Source organism: Choloepus didactylus, chromosome X (assembly GCF_015220235.1).
Source record: "Choloepus didactylus isolate mChoDid1 chromosome X, mChoDid1.pri, whole genome shotgun sequence".
Taxonomy (NCBI): Eukaryota; Metazoa; Chordata; class Mammalia; order Pilosa; family Megalonychidae; genus Choloepus; species Choloepus didactylus.
Window position 1 is genome coordinate 41,443,626 of NC_051334.1, and position 14,130 is coordinate 41,457,755.

The window sequence follows — 14,130 nt, forward strand, 5'->3', positions numbered from 1 at the left end:
AATTTCAAACACATGTTCAAGATTTTACTGATGACTTGGATGGTGATCTAGTAGGCAAGGGCGGGGATGAAAGATTCAGGGAGCCAAAATACATCAAAGGACTAAAATGGTGTGCCTTGTCAAGCAAGATGAAATTTAACAAAAGGATAAATAAGATAAGGCATTTGATTTGAAAAAAAAAACACAACAACTCTGATTTTCCATCTACAAGATATGAAAAATGTGACTTGGTAGCAACACATTTGAACAAAGCTTCCAGGTCTGGCTGAGAGTGTATTGCTTCAAATCTTTCTCATTAGTACTACATCCTCATTGACATTTTTAGAAACCAATTCAGTTTCCCAACAGGGAGGTTAAGTGCTCTTTCCCCTCAGCCAGGAATGCCTGAATCCCTGAAGTCCTACTCAGGTATCAAGGCACGTATCGCCCAGTGAACCTCTTCCTCATCATCCCTGTCTCCCTCTACATTTTTTGCAACTTTATTGAATTCATTTTTTTTGTAATGAACTAAACATATTTAAAGTATACAATTTTTCATTAGTTTTGACACATATATCCACCTCACAAAACCATCAGTACAATCAAGATAACAAACATTTCTGTCACTCCCAGAATTTTCTTGTGTCTCTTTGTAATCCCTCCCTTCCTCTAGCCCATCTCTGGGCAACCATTGTCCCTAGAGATTAGTCTGCATTTTCTAGAAGTTTATATAAATAGACTCTTATAGTATTTCTCTTTTTTTGCCTGGTTTCTTTCACTCAGCATAATGATTTTGAGTTTTATCCATATTGTTGCATATATCAATAGTTTATTCCTTCTTATTGCTGAGTAACATTCCATAGTACGGATACATCATTAATTTGTTTAACCATTCATCTATTGATGGACATCTGCATTATTTCCAGTTTTTGGCTATTCCAGATAAAGCTGCTTTGAACATCCACGTACAAATTTTTGAGTGGACATGTCTTCGTTTCTTTTGGAATTGGACTGGAATGTCTGGGTTGTATGGTAGGTGTTTAACTTTTTAAGAAACTGCTAAAATGTTTTCCATCACTTGGTATGGTTGGTCTTTTTAATTTTAGCCATTCTAATAGGTGTATAGCCATGGAGTTTCAAATTTTGTTACTATATTTGTTGTTGTTTCTGAAAGTTCCTTTTGGTTCTTTTTCAATACTGTTATGTCATTTTTTCAAGTTTCCTGTCCGCTGAAGATATTTTTCAAGCTTTTTATCTTTTTTTTTTTTTACTCTGATAAGCATAGTTGTTTTAAACCCTCTGTCTCCTAATTGCAGTATCTGAAGTGGGTTTTGGTTTGGTTCTGCTGTTTGTCACTTCTGTAGGGTCTCGTTCAAGTTACCTTGTTTCCTTGTGTGCCTGGTTACTTTGACTCTTGCTGGTTACTGCCCTTGAAAAAGTTTATGTGGGGGTTAGGATGTGTTCTAGGATAAAACATCCCTTTGCAGAGACTTTATTTTTGCTTATACCTGATATCTGGAACTATTACTATACGGGAAACCTCAAATCAAGTGCATGGCTTGAGTTTCCTTGGTTGACCCATTCTATGTGTACCTGGGTACAAATCCATTCTAGGTGGATCTGTGCCATAATTTTTTCAGGGGAAGTTTGCTCTCCCTTTTTTTTTCGGTGTTTTGCTCTGCTCGGTGACAAGGCAGGCTTCTCTACAGTCCCCTGGTGTTGAAGGGGAGCCAAGAGCATTTTCATCTGTTCTCAACCTAGGGTTATAGCCTTTTGCAGTCCTAATGATGTGGGGAGGATCTCCTAAAAGATTCCCCAACTTATATAGATCTTGAATCTTAACCTCGGACCTCTGGCACAGAAGTGTGCAGTAATAGCAAATGTCTTCATGGCCAAGGGGGCCAATTTGGTACTCTGATATTCTGGTTATTGCTCTGATTAAAGGCTTTCATGCAAAAATCAGTCACCAAGTTCCCCAATACCTTTTCAGTTATTCAGTGCTTTTAAAGTAATTTTTAAAAACTGTATTTTCCAGCAGCACTTTTCATTATCTTTTTTTTTTTTCAGCAGGAGGATTCATCCAAATAACCTAGTCAACTATTATGGGAAACAAATCTGTTCTTTCCACTGCTATTTTTCAGGATTTATTCAGAGGACTCAGAGTTCTAGGTATCATTTAAACATGACTTATATAGATGATCTAACTAGGGAGAGAAGGTCTGGAATCTACATAATTATTTTCAATAAAGTGCTTGTAATATATGACTACATTCAAAAATACATTTTATAAAATGAAATCAGTAACAACACAACATCATCATGAAAAAGACCTAGAAATCACTTTCCTCCTGCTTATGCTTTAACTATTTCTTGAAGATTAGACTAAAGACAATGCAAGATGGCAGGGTGGTGGTACTTCCTCTGTTTGGGCCTATGTCTCCTCATGTGTACAATGATGACATCACAGCTCTATCCTAAATTTAAGAATATTTTTGGAAAACAAAAAGAGGTGATCTAATAAAAGAGATTAAGAAATTCCTTATTTAGTGAGAAAGATGGGTGAAAAAGCAGTTATAAAGGTCTATGGCCTCAATGTAATTGGTTTCTTTTAGGTAGGTTCAAGTACTTTTGGGGGAATTGGCACAATACCTAATGGTTATTTTTTGTCACAAGAAACATAACTCAGACATTAACTTATCTCTTTGGCACAAAATTTTTGGTATTTTGCCAAACTACTGACAATGGTAAGGTGATCAAAAAATTTCAAAACATAGTTCAACTAAGGAAACTGAAACAATAATAGCAGAAATCAATTTTTACCAAAATACAGTAGTCTGTGACTCCTTATCAATCCCTCTTACCTCAGTTAATAACAGTGCTTAAAAACCCCTGTCCAACTTTAACCTCACTTTAAAAGCTTAAACTTTCTAACAGAAAGTTTTTAAAGAACTGGCAAGGCAAAGAACAAAGATTTTTAATGTTTTTCTCTTAACAGTGAAACACGTTTTATCTTCAAATACCCTGAGTGATATTAAATCACTGAATTTGAGTTTTTTGCTGGTGATGGAGTGGAATGGGGGAAGTGAGAGCATGGGAAGGAGTAAGGAGAGGGTACGTTTAAAAAAAACTGTAATACTAAAAGGATTGAAACAGCATATAGGAGCTGAGTGCTTTTTTCACAGCTCTGCTAGGAGTCTGTGATGTGACCTGGGGCCAGAAACTCAGCTTCTCTCTAGGCCTTCCTTTCCTTAGATGTAAAACGAGGAACTGCGTGATGGTCCTTTTACAGTACCTGACTCTAAGGATCTCACTAACTGCAGGGAATTTAGAATTCTTAGATGACTAATTTGAATTTTGTTGTTAGCAAAGCAAGGAATATACCCAAAGAGATTTTACACAATAAATCAATAATATAAAATTGAAAAACATATGGGCAGGGCTTCATTTTTATCATAAAGCAAAATGAAATAAAAAAAACATACCATTCCTGAAGTTCAGGAGAAGGAATGAGACCTGCAGTTCCATTTTTGGAATTTTCCAGTTTACCCTGCCACCAATTGTGATCATCCTTACTAATAATCTGGATAATGTCACCAACTCTGAATCGAATGCCAGCTTCTTTGCAGGGGATGAGGTCATCCTTGGCTGGATCATATTCAAATTGTGCTCTTACATAGATCTATAAAATAGAAGTGTGTAAGAAAGGATGCCATAGTGATGTGAAAGAAAACAGCTCTAATTTTCTAATAAACACACACCAACACTTACAATACAAACAGGACATCAGATGATGAAAGCAAAAATGATGCATGGAAATACAACAGAAAAAACTCCTACCACTAGAAACAATGTACTATATGTTTGATGTGTAAAGGTTCAAAACCTTGCTGTTTTTATTTGGAGGGAACACTTAAGATACATGTTTAATAAAAGTAAAGATAATTTCTGCTTTTACTACAGTAGAAGAGGCTATAATTACAGAGAAATATGCTTACCATATTTAAACCTGCATATATTTAGTTGATGTTATGGCTATGTTGTCATGACCATGTGGGCAGCCTTTAAGCCATAAATACCAGCATGCAGGGTAGGTTTTAACCCTAAAGCAGCACATGATGTGAAAATAGCAAGAACTCTGGGTTGGTATCTTGCTGTAAAATGTCTACATGACAACTGGCAGTATCTACACACAATGATAAACTTAAACACAATTCAGACTACTTTTCAAAAATGTTATTTTAAATAGTTTTATTTTTTAAGGGACTTAGGCTTTATGTTTAGTATTTAACTCTTCTGAGAGAAGAAAAATGAATTTGAATCCTAGCTTTGCCAATATAACACTTGAAATCAGTACAGAGCTTCAAAATATGCATGGTTTAAGGCTCTTTTATGGTATATCATAAAAGTAAACAGATTAGCATACAAGGGGTTGCCATATGGCAGTATTTTATGAATTACTGGATTTCTAAATGCTTTAATAAGATACTAGATATTCAGTATTCCAAGTATACAAGTCTTAAGACTAAACTGTGGATGAATTCTATCAGGTGTTAATTCATACAAATGCTAAACCCCCCAAAATCTGAATATTTCTTAACACCACATTTCAGGAAAAGATCCCATAAAAATTTGAATAGTAAAGCTTAAGTCACTGTAAAACCAACCTGAAGGCTTTGGAATCATTGCATGATTTTTCTAAGTTTATTTTCAGAAATCCAGCCTATAAAATTAACAGGTCTCTACATTTGCACCTAAAATTCATACTTTAAAGTGCTGGCAATTTGAAAGTTACTTGCTAGTATTAGGCAGCACTTAACTTCATGTTTGAACTAACACAGGCAACTTCAGGATGTAAAGCCAGGATATTTATGTTCTTTTTCTTATTTTTCAGTATAAATGCCTTTTAGAAATGTACATACAAATACAAACTTAAGAAAAAGCTTTCAAATTTCAGAAAATTATTGCTTAAAAATGTTCATCAGTATGTACCTTTTAGTTGTTTTTTTTAACCTTTAAAATTTTTTCCACCCCAGAGGCAGGCCCATAAGACCTCCAAAGATTGAATTCTTAACCATCAACACAGAATTATCAGGTTGAAATTACAATAACCATCACAGCCATAAAGATGTGAGGAAAAAATCTTTATAGAGAATTAGTCATGTATAATGTGTTAAAATGAAATGATACAAGCTCTCAATGCTCAAATGTTATGGTCCAAAATGCAGACATTATGGGATGGAAAGGGTTAATAAAGGATTGGCTATTAGCAGCTCAATTTAGAGAGTTTTTATAGAGTATATCTATTCACCTGTCGTCCTTTTGGTTGGGTAGTTGATGGCAAGTCCTGTAGAATAAAGCCAACCCAGGAGAAAAATTTTCATTTACTTTTCAAGAGTACAGGTAATTTGTGTGTTCTGTTACAATATGCTTTAAAAATGAGTTAGATTTAAGTTGTAGAGAGATCATATACATTATTCCATTTCTCAGAAATGTTGAGTTATCAAAAAATCAAACCCAGGCCATTTAGCAGCAAGCTGAAGAAAGCAGGTAAGTTTAAGCAGAGAGAAAATGTGTTCTTAAGAAACAACTCAGCATCTTCAACACAAAAGCCACTGCAAGTGAAATAGCCTATTTTTAAAAAACCCCAAAACTACAAGTTGCCCTTTTCAACATAGTCACTATAACCATTTAGATTTTGAAAAATTCAATGGCTATATGGATTTTCACCATCTTAAAAGTATTAAATGTTAACTGCCATAAATGAATTCCTTTGGGTAGCCTATTTTGAAGTTCAAAATAAAGTCATAGAAAATTTTCTTCAATAATTTCTTTTACTGATATGCTTAGAATATCATTCCCTTGGAAATGATTTCTAAATTATTTAAGATTTTGCCTGATAAAAAAGTTGATATATATTTTAAAGGGCAAATTAACAGCCAGAAAAAAAGTGATACTACTGTATTATTAGGACTCTCAATAATTTTAACTGGGTGATAAACAGCAGTATCAGCAACTTAGAGAACATTCTGTTACCCCAAAATATTGCAAACCTGCACCTATAAGTGCTTCCATTTGTATAAATAAAATAAAAAACATTTTCTTATATATTGCAAAATGGATTGTTCTGCAAAAAATATAAAATTCCAAGTTCAAATTAAACATTAAGTACTTTGTGTTAAAGATGTGATAACAGCGTGGCTTAAGTGCAGTTTGAAGCCAGTTCCTTTTGCTTTTCATATCCAGGCAAGGCTTATAATTCACAAAAATATGTGCACGTACCACAATAACAGAGGGCACACCAATTTGTAAACTTAGATAGCGGAAACTAAGAAATGTTGCTGATATCACTCAGATTAGAAAACTACAAAGCCCGAGAATACCCAAATGTCTGCTCTGCAAAATCCTTATATTGCTTCATCTTTATCAAATTAAAAAAATATTTAGGAATTTAAACAAATTTCCATTTATATCCTTTGGATAGGTTTGAGCAAAGTAATAAATACTAGTGAGGTGGCAAAGAAATATTTTTTAAATGACCAGAGCAGTCTTGAACTAACATTTCTTCAAACTTAACTAATGAAAGGGATTTTTAATGAAAAGAAAATGCTGAAAAAGGGTTTCCAGGGGTAAACTGCAATGTGGCTGTAGTAGCCTTGTATATCGGCAGAAGACAATATTTCCACTGAACACATGTAACTAGAACACTTATGGCAGGTGAGCACCAACAAACTTTTCACACTTTTGCTGTGTGGAGCTAGAGTTCTTACCGAAACAGAATTGTTAGTGCTGCTATGACCATTAGCTGGGGACTGTCTGGAAGTGGAGGGGGAATCTCTCTGAAATAAGACACAAGGTTCATTAACACAGAACACCAGCACAGAAACACAGATATATTCACATCAACAGTTACAACCACAGTCTGACAAGCATTTCCTTTGAGGTTTTAGCTGTAAAGGTGTCACACTGACTTATTTGCATGATTTCACAGAAGTATGAAAAAAATTTGCAGTTTGAAGAGTCATATATTATAAGTGAGGACCATAGCATTCATTAGTCATTTCTCTCCTATCTCCAACATTCTATAACCTTTGCTTTCTTTCAATGAGACCCAGAAGAGTGACTTGATATTAAAATCCTATCAAGTGCCATAAATTGACAAATATTACTATAAAATTATTGTCCTGAAGATCCCGACTGCCTAATTTTTACTACAATTTTTTTGAAAAGTATTGAACAATTTTTAGGTACCTCAGTAATGATAATTACTGAATGACTCAATTTGAAGTGAAATGAACCTAAAAAACAAAAGGACTTCTCATGTTTTAATCACCTCAGAATTTTTCCAGGAAAAATATTACTAATAAGGATAAAGGACAGATAAATACCAGAGAAGAAACCTTTACTCTTTAAATCATTTTAGCATATTGTTTAAAACAATAATCTCAAGCCCATAAAAATATTACACTTCTGGCAAAGATCCTGGCAGTAACAGCTACTCTCTATATATCCACTCTCCTCAATTGCACTCTCTATTCTATTAAACACCCTCAAAATCCTTTCCAGACTCCATTCCCATATTGCCCAAATTAACTTTAACAATAAGAACAAGGGGAGGAAGAAAATGAGTATTTTAAAAAACTTTGGTTTGACAGAGTCCTTTTCAGCCTTTGAAAGTGCATGTCTGCTCAAAAGAGAAAAAATTTTTTTCTTCATTTAAAGAATATTTCTGGAACTTGTTAGGTTTAAAAATAATGGGTTCCCTTAGATCAGCATTTTCAAACTTGAGTGAGCAGACTGATCTCCAGGTGCCATGCCCAGACACTGAATTTGGTAGGGACAGGGTGAGGCTCAGGAGTCCACTCTTTTACCAAGTGATGGGCAGATGCTGATGCAGGTAGCCAGAGAGCCTTTCTTTGGGAAGTACTGCCCTAGGTGGGAACAGTCCCAACAATGGGCTAGAATTCTGCCAGAGCACAGGAGGGTCAAAAAGGCTGGGGGTGGGGATAGGAGGGGAAGTATTATTTTTTTTTCCTACCATTCCAAGGTAAGGAATGTAAAGGCAGGCAGGGATGGGGGTGTCTTCTTACTCAAGAGCATAGAATTTACATGTATAACACTGGTCCCACCCCAAAACTCGTTCAACCACTTTAAAAGCAAAAGAGAAACTCATGTTATATTAATAACTAAGAGTGTCTTCTGGTTAGTTAGCCACAAAGGAAAAAAATCAATTGTATTTACTAAATCTCTTCAAAGATAAGAAAGGGTATGAGGAACATCTGTGATTTCAGAATATTATAATTGCATACATAAAATGCATGTCGACATTCTCTCATTTCCAGCAAGGTCTGTGCTCTAGGAAACAAACTGCAATACTCTGAATCCTGGAGCAGAAGCAGTTCTGCATTTTCTTTCGAAATACTGTATAGTAATAATTGAAGTTCCATAAAAAGCCACTGAGAGGCGCTCAAGACCTAATATACCAGAGACCCCAATTGTCATGGCTCAGTAAAAATACTTGAGAAAATGACATTCTTTTATATATCTGTATGTATTTACATATATATGTCTATACATATATATCTTCAAAGGGATTAGAAAAAATATGAAGTCTCATTTTTCTTGTGAAATTCACAGTATTACTAGAGCTGGAAAGAAGCACCATAATTTCTCCCTCAAATTCTCTTAAGTGTGAATTCAATTTTCTAGATGAGCTCCAATAAGATACTTTGTTAGTCTTAAAAATTAACTTTAGAAAATGTGTACTTCATATTGATATACACCTACTTGGAAGATGCACATAAAAGAACAAGTTTCAATAAATAATACTCAAGCTGAATGTGCAATGTGCAATGACCAAAGAATGATATTATTTATGCCAGTTTATATTTCCAAATATAAAAAGGATAGACTTTTGAATCTCATTTAATAATCAACATAAAACTGAATAACATAGGTTGGAAAAGTTACAATTTCTATAGGATAAGCCTATTGTAAGAAAGAAACTTTGGGGTTGTATTATTTTAGAAAACTTATTTTTTAATCAATCACATAACATTCCAAATTTAAACAATTTCACAAGAGGTCACAAAAGCCTATATTCCTCTAGTAAAATAAATTACCAGTTCCTCATGGACCTTAGCATTCATCTAGTGAGAACTATTATAATTATTTGAACAATTCTATCTTGATAGGAATAGATAACTTCTCAGATTCTTGGAAAGAAGAACTATCTATGTGATTTCCTAACAAGAGGGAAGTGAATGTACTTCCTGGAAATATGATTGCAATTATGGTCTTTACGTTTTCCCCCTCAGACTCCATCTTTTCTTTATTAAGCCTTATGTCATTATTTGTAGCTTCTCTATATTTTGCTTAGATTTTAGCCTGCAAAAAGTTAAAGTGCTGAGGAGATCTACACGGAAGCAGAGCTGAGTAGGTGGATGGGACCTACTCTGTTCCGTTATCTTTGTTGTAAAATTGGTGTGCAGTGATCTAACAGCACAGGCAGAAACAATTTCCCACAAAGCAAAAACATCCAGCCATCAGCAGATAATTAGTTAAGAAGTCAGAGGAGATGGGGGTGGTTTGTTAGAGTCATTACCTCACAGGATGAAGACTGAGTGCGGTAACTTGGCACAATCTTGAAGGTAATACTCCCTCGCATTTCCCTCTGGAGAAAAAAAAAAAGAGTCATCTTACAAACAAATGCTGCACCCCAAACACATAAGAAACCACTCAAAACATATGGGACAATTAGTGCAAGCCATCTGAGAGCACAGAGGCCTAACATGAAACCTAGCTAGAAAGTAGCGAGTGCTTACATTTACAGTAGGGGAAGTTCCTGGGAAAACCACTGCAAAGTCAAGGCTCTTCATACAGCAATGATATAACATAGCTCCGACGCCTAACTTTTTATAAACAGGAGTACAGAAAACTCAGTGTGATATGCCTTTCAAAAGCACATATGAATTGCACAAGACAACAGAATATGTAATAAGATAAAATTACATTTAGTATGCTACATTATGATGGTGTACTCCACAACATTTGCTCTTGACTTAATAATTTTGGCTTAATTTTTATTGTAGTGAGTCTGTGGTGCTTAGTTCATACTTAACAGATATTCCTAACATGGGAGGCTGCTACATCATGGTGGGAAGAGGAACTAGAGATCAAAAACAACTTCCTCTGTTCACCATACCAGTGAACACGACAAGGGACTGTCATTCTGTTTTTTTTTTTTTTTCATAATTCAAAGGCCAATTTAAAGACAGTTTTTGGATATGCATAGTCAAAAATGGCCTGGTCTACTATATCTTTCCTCCTCTCTGTGCTGTAGGGAAATTCAGTACAGCTGGCTATGACAGCTAAACAGGAAAGAGGTTTCTGATATTGCTGATGGCAGTAGAGTTGAGGTCAGTGAGAAATTCGTTCACATGTACACACAACTGGAAAGGTTTTCCTTAAAAATCTGCTTGATAAGAAACAAGAGAAAAAGAATGAAAGAATATTAAAGCCCATCTACAATGGGGAAAAAGTTTCCTAACACTACTGAATATAAACATTTTCCTAGTTGTCAGCTTTTATGAATACTGAATAAGTTCAAGTCTGCACAAATGATGGTACCAGAAATACAATGATTACAAAAGAATACCCCTTATTTGTGCATTAAAAAACAAGTTAACGAACTGAAAGTGAATCTTAGAAAAACAGAAAGGAAAACTTTCATTTCCTTACAAGCATTTTTTGCAGCTGTTCCACTGTCTGGTTAGCTACACTGATGCCATTGATTTCTCGAATTTCATCACCAACATGAAGGGTACCTAAGAAATTACATAAAATTATAAACATGAAATGATATACATTTTTATAATAATAAAATCCAAAGTGAGCAATGCAAATAATTTACAAAAAGTTGAACGCCAACATTTCAGAAACAGGTACAAATTTGGCTGCAGAATTATTTAACTCACGTAATAAATGCACCTAAACAGATACATCTACTTGTGGAAGGCATGGTTTTGAAGGATGGCTGTGGAAATCTGTTTATTTTTCTGAGAAGCAGTATGTGTGGTGGTGTGTATGGGATCCAGAATGTCTGGTTTCAGATCCCAGCTTCATCACTTAATAGCTTTAAGAGCTTTGGTAAGTGACTGAAACTCTCCATGCCTCAGTCGTCACATTTGTAAAATGGAGATGAAAACAGTATCCAACTCGTACTTATCTCTTAGGATTGTTTTGAGCATTAAATGAGTTTCACAAATGTAAAGGGCTTAGGACTATTCTTGGCACACAGTAAATGCTATGTAAGTGTGTGCTGCTATTATTATTATCATTATTATTTACCAAATATGATACACATGTGGTACACTAAAACTGTATTAAACATAATTTAATCTTTTAAACAGGCATTTTAGGGTCCTATAATACTTCAAATGGAAAAAGTGACCAAGAATGAATGCTTAGAGAGTAGTTTAAACTTTTGCTTCCTTATTTAAACATTGTGTACATGTTTACATACTGTCCTGACTTCGTTATGAAAAGTTCACAGTTATTATGGGTAGAAAATACAGAGGCCTCTTTTTCAGACTGAGAAACTGAAGCCTTGAGGAAGAACACATCTAAACATGACGTTTGAACCTGAATTACATCAAATCAAGCCTCTAAATCTAACTATAGTTTACAGGAAATGAGGAGGCCAGAGAAAATATTAAACAACCAGACATGGATCTAATCGGCAAAGTCCAGAATGTGGTAAGCTCTATAGGACAAATGACTGCGTTTCTCAACAAATTACAAGGGGGAGGGGAGGAAGAGTGAGGGAGTACCTATAGATTAAAGGAAACTTAAGAGAATATCAACTAAGTGCAAAGTCTGCACCTTATTTGGATAGTGATTCAAACAAACCAATTCTAAAGAAAAATTATGAGATAGTCAAAGGAATTTGAACACTGAATGAATATTGGAAGATATGGAATTGTTATTTTTTAGGTAATATATTGGTATTGTGGTTATGTTTATAATGAGTTCTTATCTTTCAGAGGTATATACTAAAATACTTGTTAATAAAGTGATAAAACGCCTGGGATTTGCTGCAAAATAATCCAGTGGGGAGGCAATAGGGCAAATAAAGATGAAACTGGTGTGGCCATGAGGTAATCACTGCACTATTCATGCCTGCTCTCTAGATTCTGTACCTCCAGCCAGTAGCAAGTTAGAGAAGCTGAGCTTGGATTCTGTAGGGAGCCAAAATCCTCAGTGGTGCCAAAGTCCCAGATCAGTAGCACCCTGTGGCAATGGGTAGAACAAGGAACAAACCATCTCTAGAGGAAAGTGTCCTTAGTTTAGGCCCACAGGACTTTCACTGATTCAAATAAGCAATGAGCTCACAATCAGAGATCACCAAACATACAATAAAGCAAGACACTATGTGTGAGAGTCATCAAAAACAGCACAGATTTAGACCCTCAAGTGTTGCAGATACTGGAATGGTGAGGTACAGGCTGTAAAATAGCTGTGTTAAATATTAGTAACTACAAAGGACTCAATTGCAAGGATGGGCATACAGCAAGAGACAATCAGGAGTGAGTAGACAGATCTAAAATGAAAATAAAAACAAATGAACAGTACTTCTAGGAAAGGAAAAATATAATTGGTGATATAACCCAATGAATGGATTAGGTGGAACAGTGGTTCAGATATGGCTGAATTGAGTTTCTGTGAACTGGAAGATATTACCTGATAAATTATCCAGAATGCAGGTTGGAGAAACAAGGAAATAAGGAAAATATGAAATAATGAAAATATGAAAAAGATATTAAAAGATATGGAAGGAATGTCTAACACATATCTAACTGGAGTTCAGAAGGAGAGAATAGAATGAAGAAGAGGCAATATTTGAAGAAATAATGATTGCAAATGTTCTTCAACTGATGAAAACACGAATACACAGATCCAAGAATAATGTATACCAAATAGAAAGAAATTCTTGGCGAGAGGTATCAAAACCGCAGACCATCAAAAACAATGGTATTAAAACATCCAGAGAGAAAGGCAAGATCACATACCAAGGAAGAACAATTGTAGTGACACCAGACTTCTCAATATCAAACAATGGACTCCAAAAGACAATAGAATTGTAAGCTTCAATGTAAAACTGTTATTTAATCAAAAGTAATCTTCAAGATGGAGGATGAAATAAAATATTTACAGATAAAAAAGATCTGAGAGCGCTTACCACCAAGAGACTGGCACTAAAAGAAATTTTAAAGGATGTACTTTAGGAAGAAGAAAAACGCTCCCTTCTAAAGGATGATCCAAAATGCAAGAAGGAATGGTAACAAATAAAATCATAAATATTCATGTAAACCCAAACAAAAATTGTCATATAAAATAACAGTAATTTCAAATTTGTGAATTTAGAACAGAACTGAAATACTGGGCAATAATAATATATGTCTGGCAGTGTATGATAAAATTTAAAGTGTTGCAATGTCTTTGTATTTTTGGGGAGCGGGATTAAGATACTGCTTAACTTTAGTATATGTAAAGCTAAATATGTATGATAAAATTGCAAGGCAACCACTAAAGTATAGAAATAGAGCACTAAAAATTCTAAACTACCAGGGGGAAAAATGGAACAAAAAAAAATGAACAAGAAATCAATTTAAAAATGGAATAAACATAAATAAGAATGCAAGATGGTAGAAATCATCACAATAAATATAATGGAATAATCTTATCCAATAAAAGATAGAGATCATCATCATCATATCCAGCTTTGGAAATGTTTGCAGGAGATGCGCTAAAGCATACAGGTACAGAATGGTTGGAAATAACAGGATCGAAGAATATATGATAGAAAATACTAAAATAAGTCTGGAATAGCTATACTAATATTAGATAGACTAGTTTAAGTACAAAGTATTATTAAGAATAAAAATGGTCACCAGCCACTGGTATGCACCTAATCAAACAGTTTCAAATGTAAGAAGCCAAAATTAAGAGATCTACGGGTATAAATTGAAAAACTCTACCACGTAATGAAATATTTCAACATCTCCCTCTCACTTATTGACAGGTCAAACAGACCAAAAATTAGTCAAGATATAGAAGATTTAAACAAGAAAACTAATAAGCCCAAGCCAATCA

The 14,130-nt window shown here is 34.6% G+C and overlaps 1 protein-coding gene across 6 annotated transcripts in view; it reads right to left on the minus strand.

Annotated features, from left to right (window-relative positions):
• The window catches only part of CASK (calcium/calmodulin dependent serine protein kinase), a 524,745-nt gene that overhangs the window by 38,041 nt on the left and 472,574 nt on the right, over positions 1-14,130 (minus strand). For 2 of the 6 annotated variants that reach the window (XM_037820731.1, XM_037820732.1), the window contains exons 16-20: positions 10,717-10,802; positions 9,581-9,649; positions 6,747-6,815; positions 5,288-5,323; positions 3,462-3,658 (exon numbers count right to left, since the gene is read on the minus strand). In XM_037820731.1, the coding sequence (XP_037676659.1) occupies positions 3,462-3,658; positions 5,288-5,323; positions 6,747-6,815; positions 9,581-9,649; positions 10,717-10,802 (457 nt within the window). The remainder of the gene's footprint in view (positions 1-3,461; positions 3,659-5,287; positions 5,324-6,746; positions 6,816-9,580; positions 9,650-10,716; positions 10,803-14,130) is intronic. The other 4 variants (XM_037820735.1, XM_037820738.1, XM_037820733.1 and 1 more) reach the window with 2 other exon arrangements.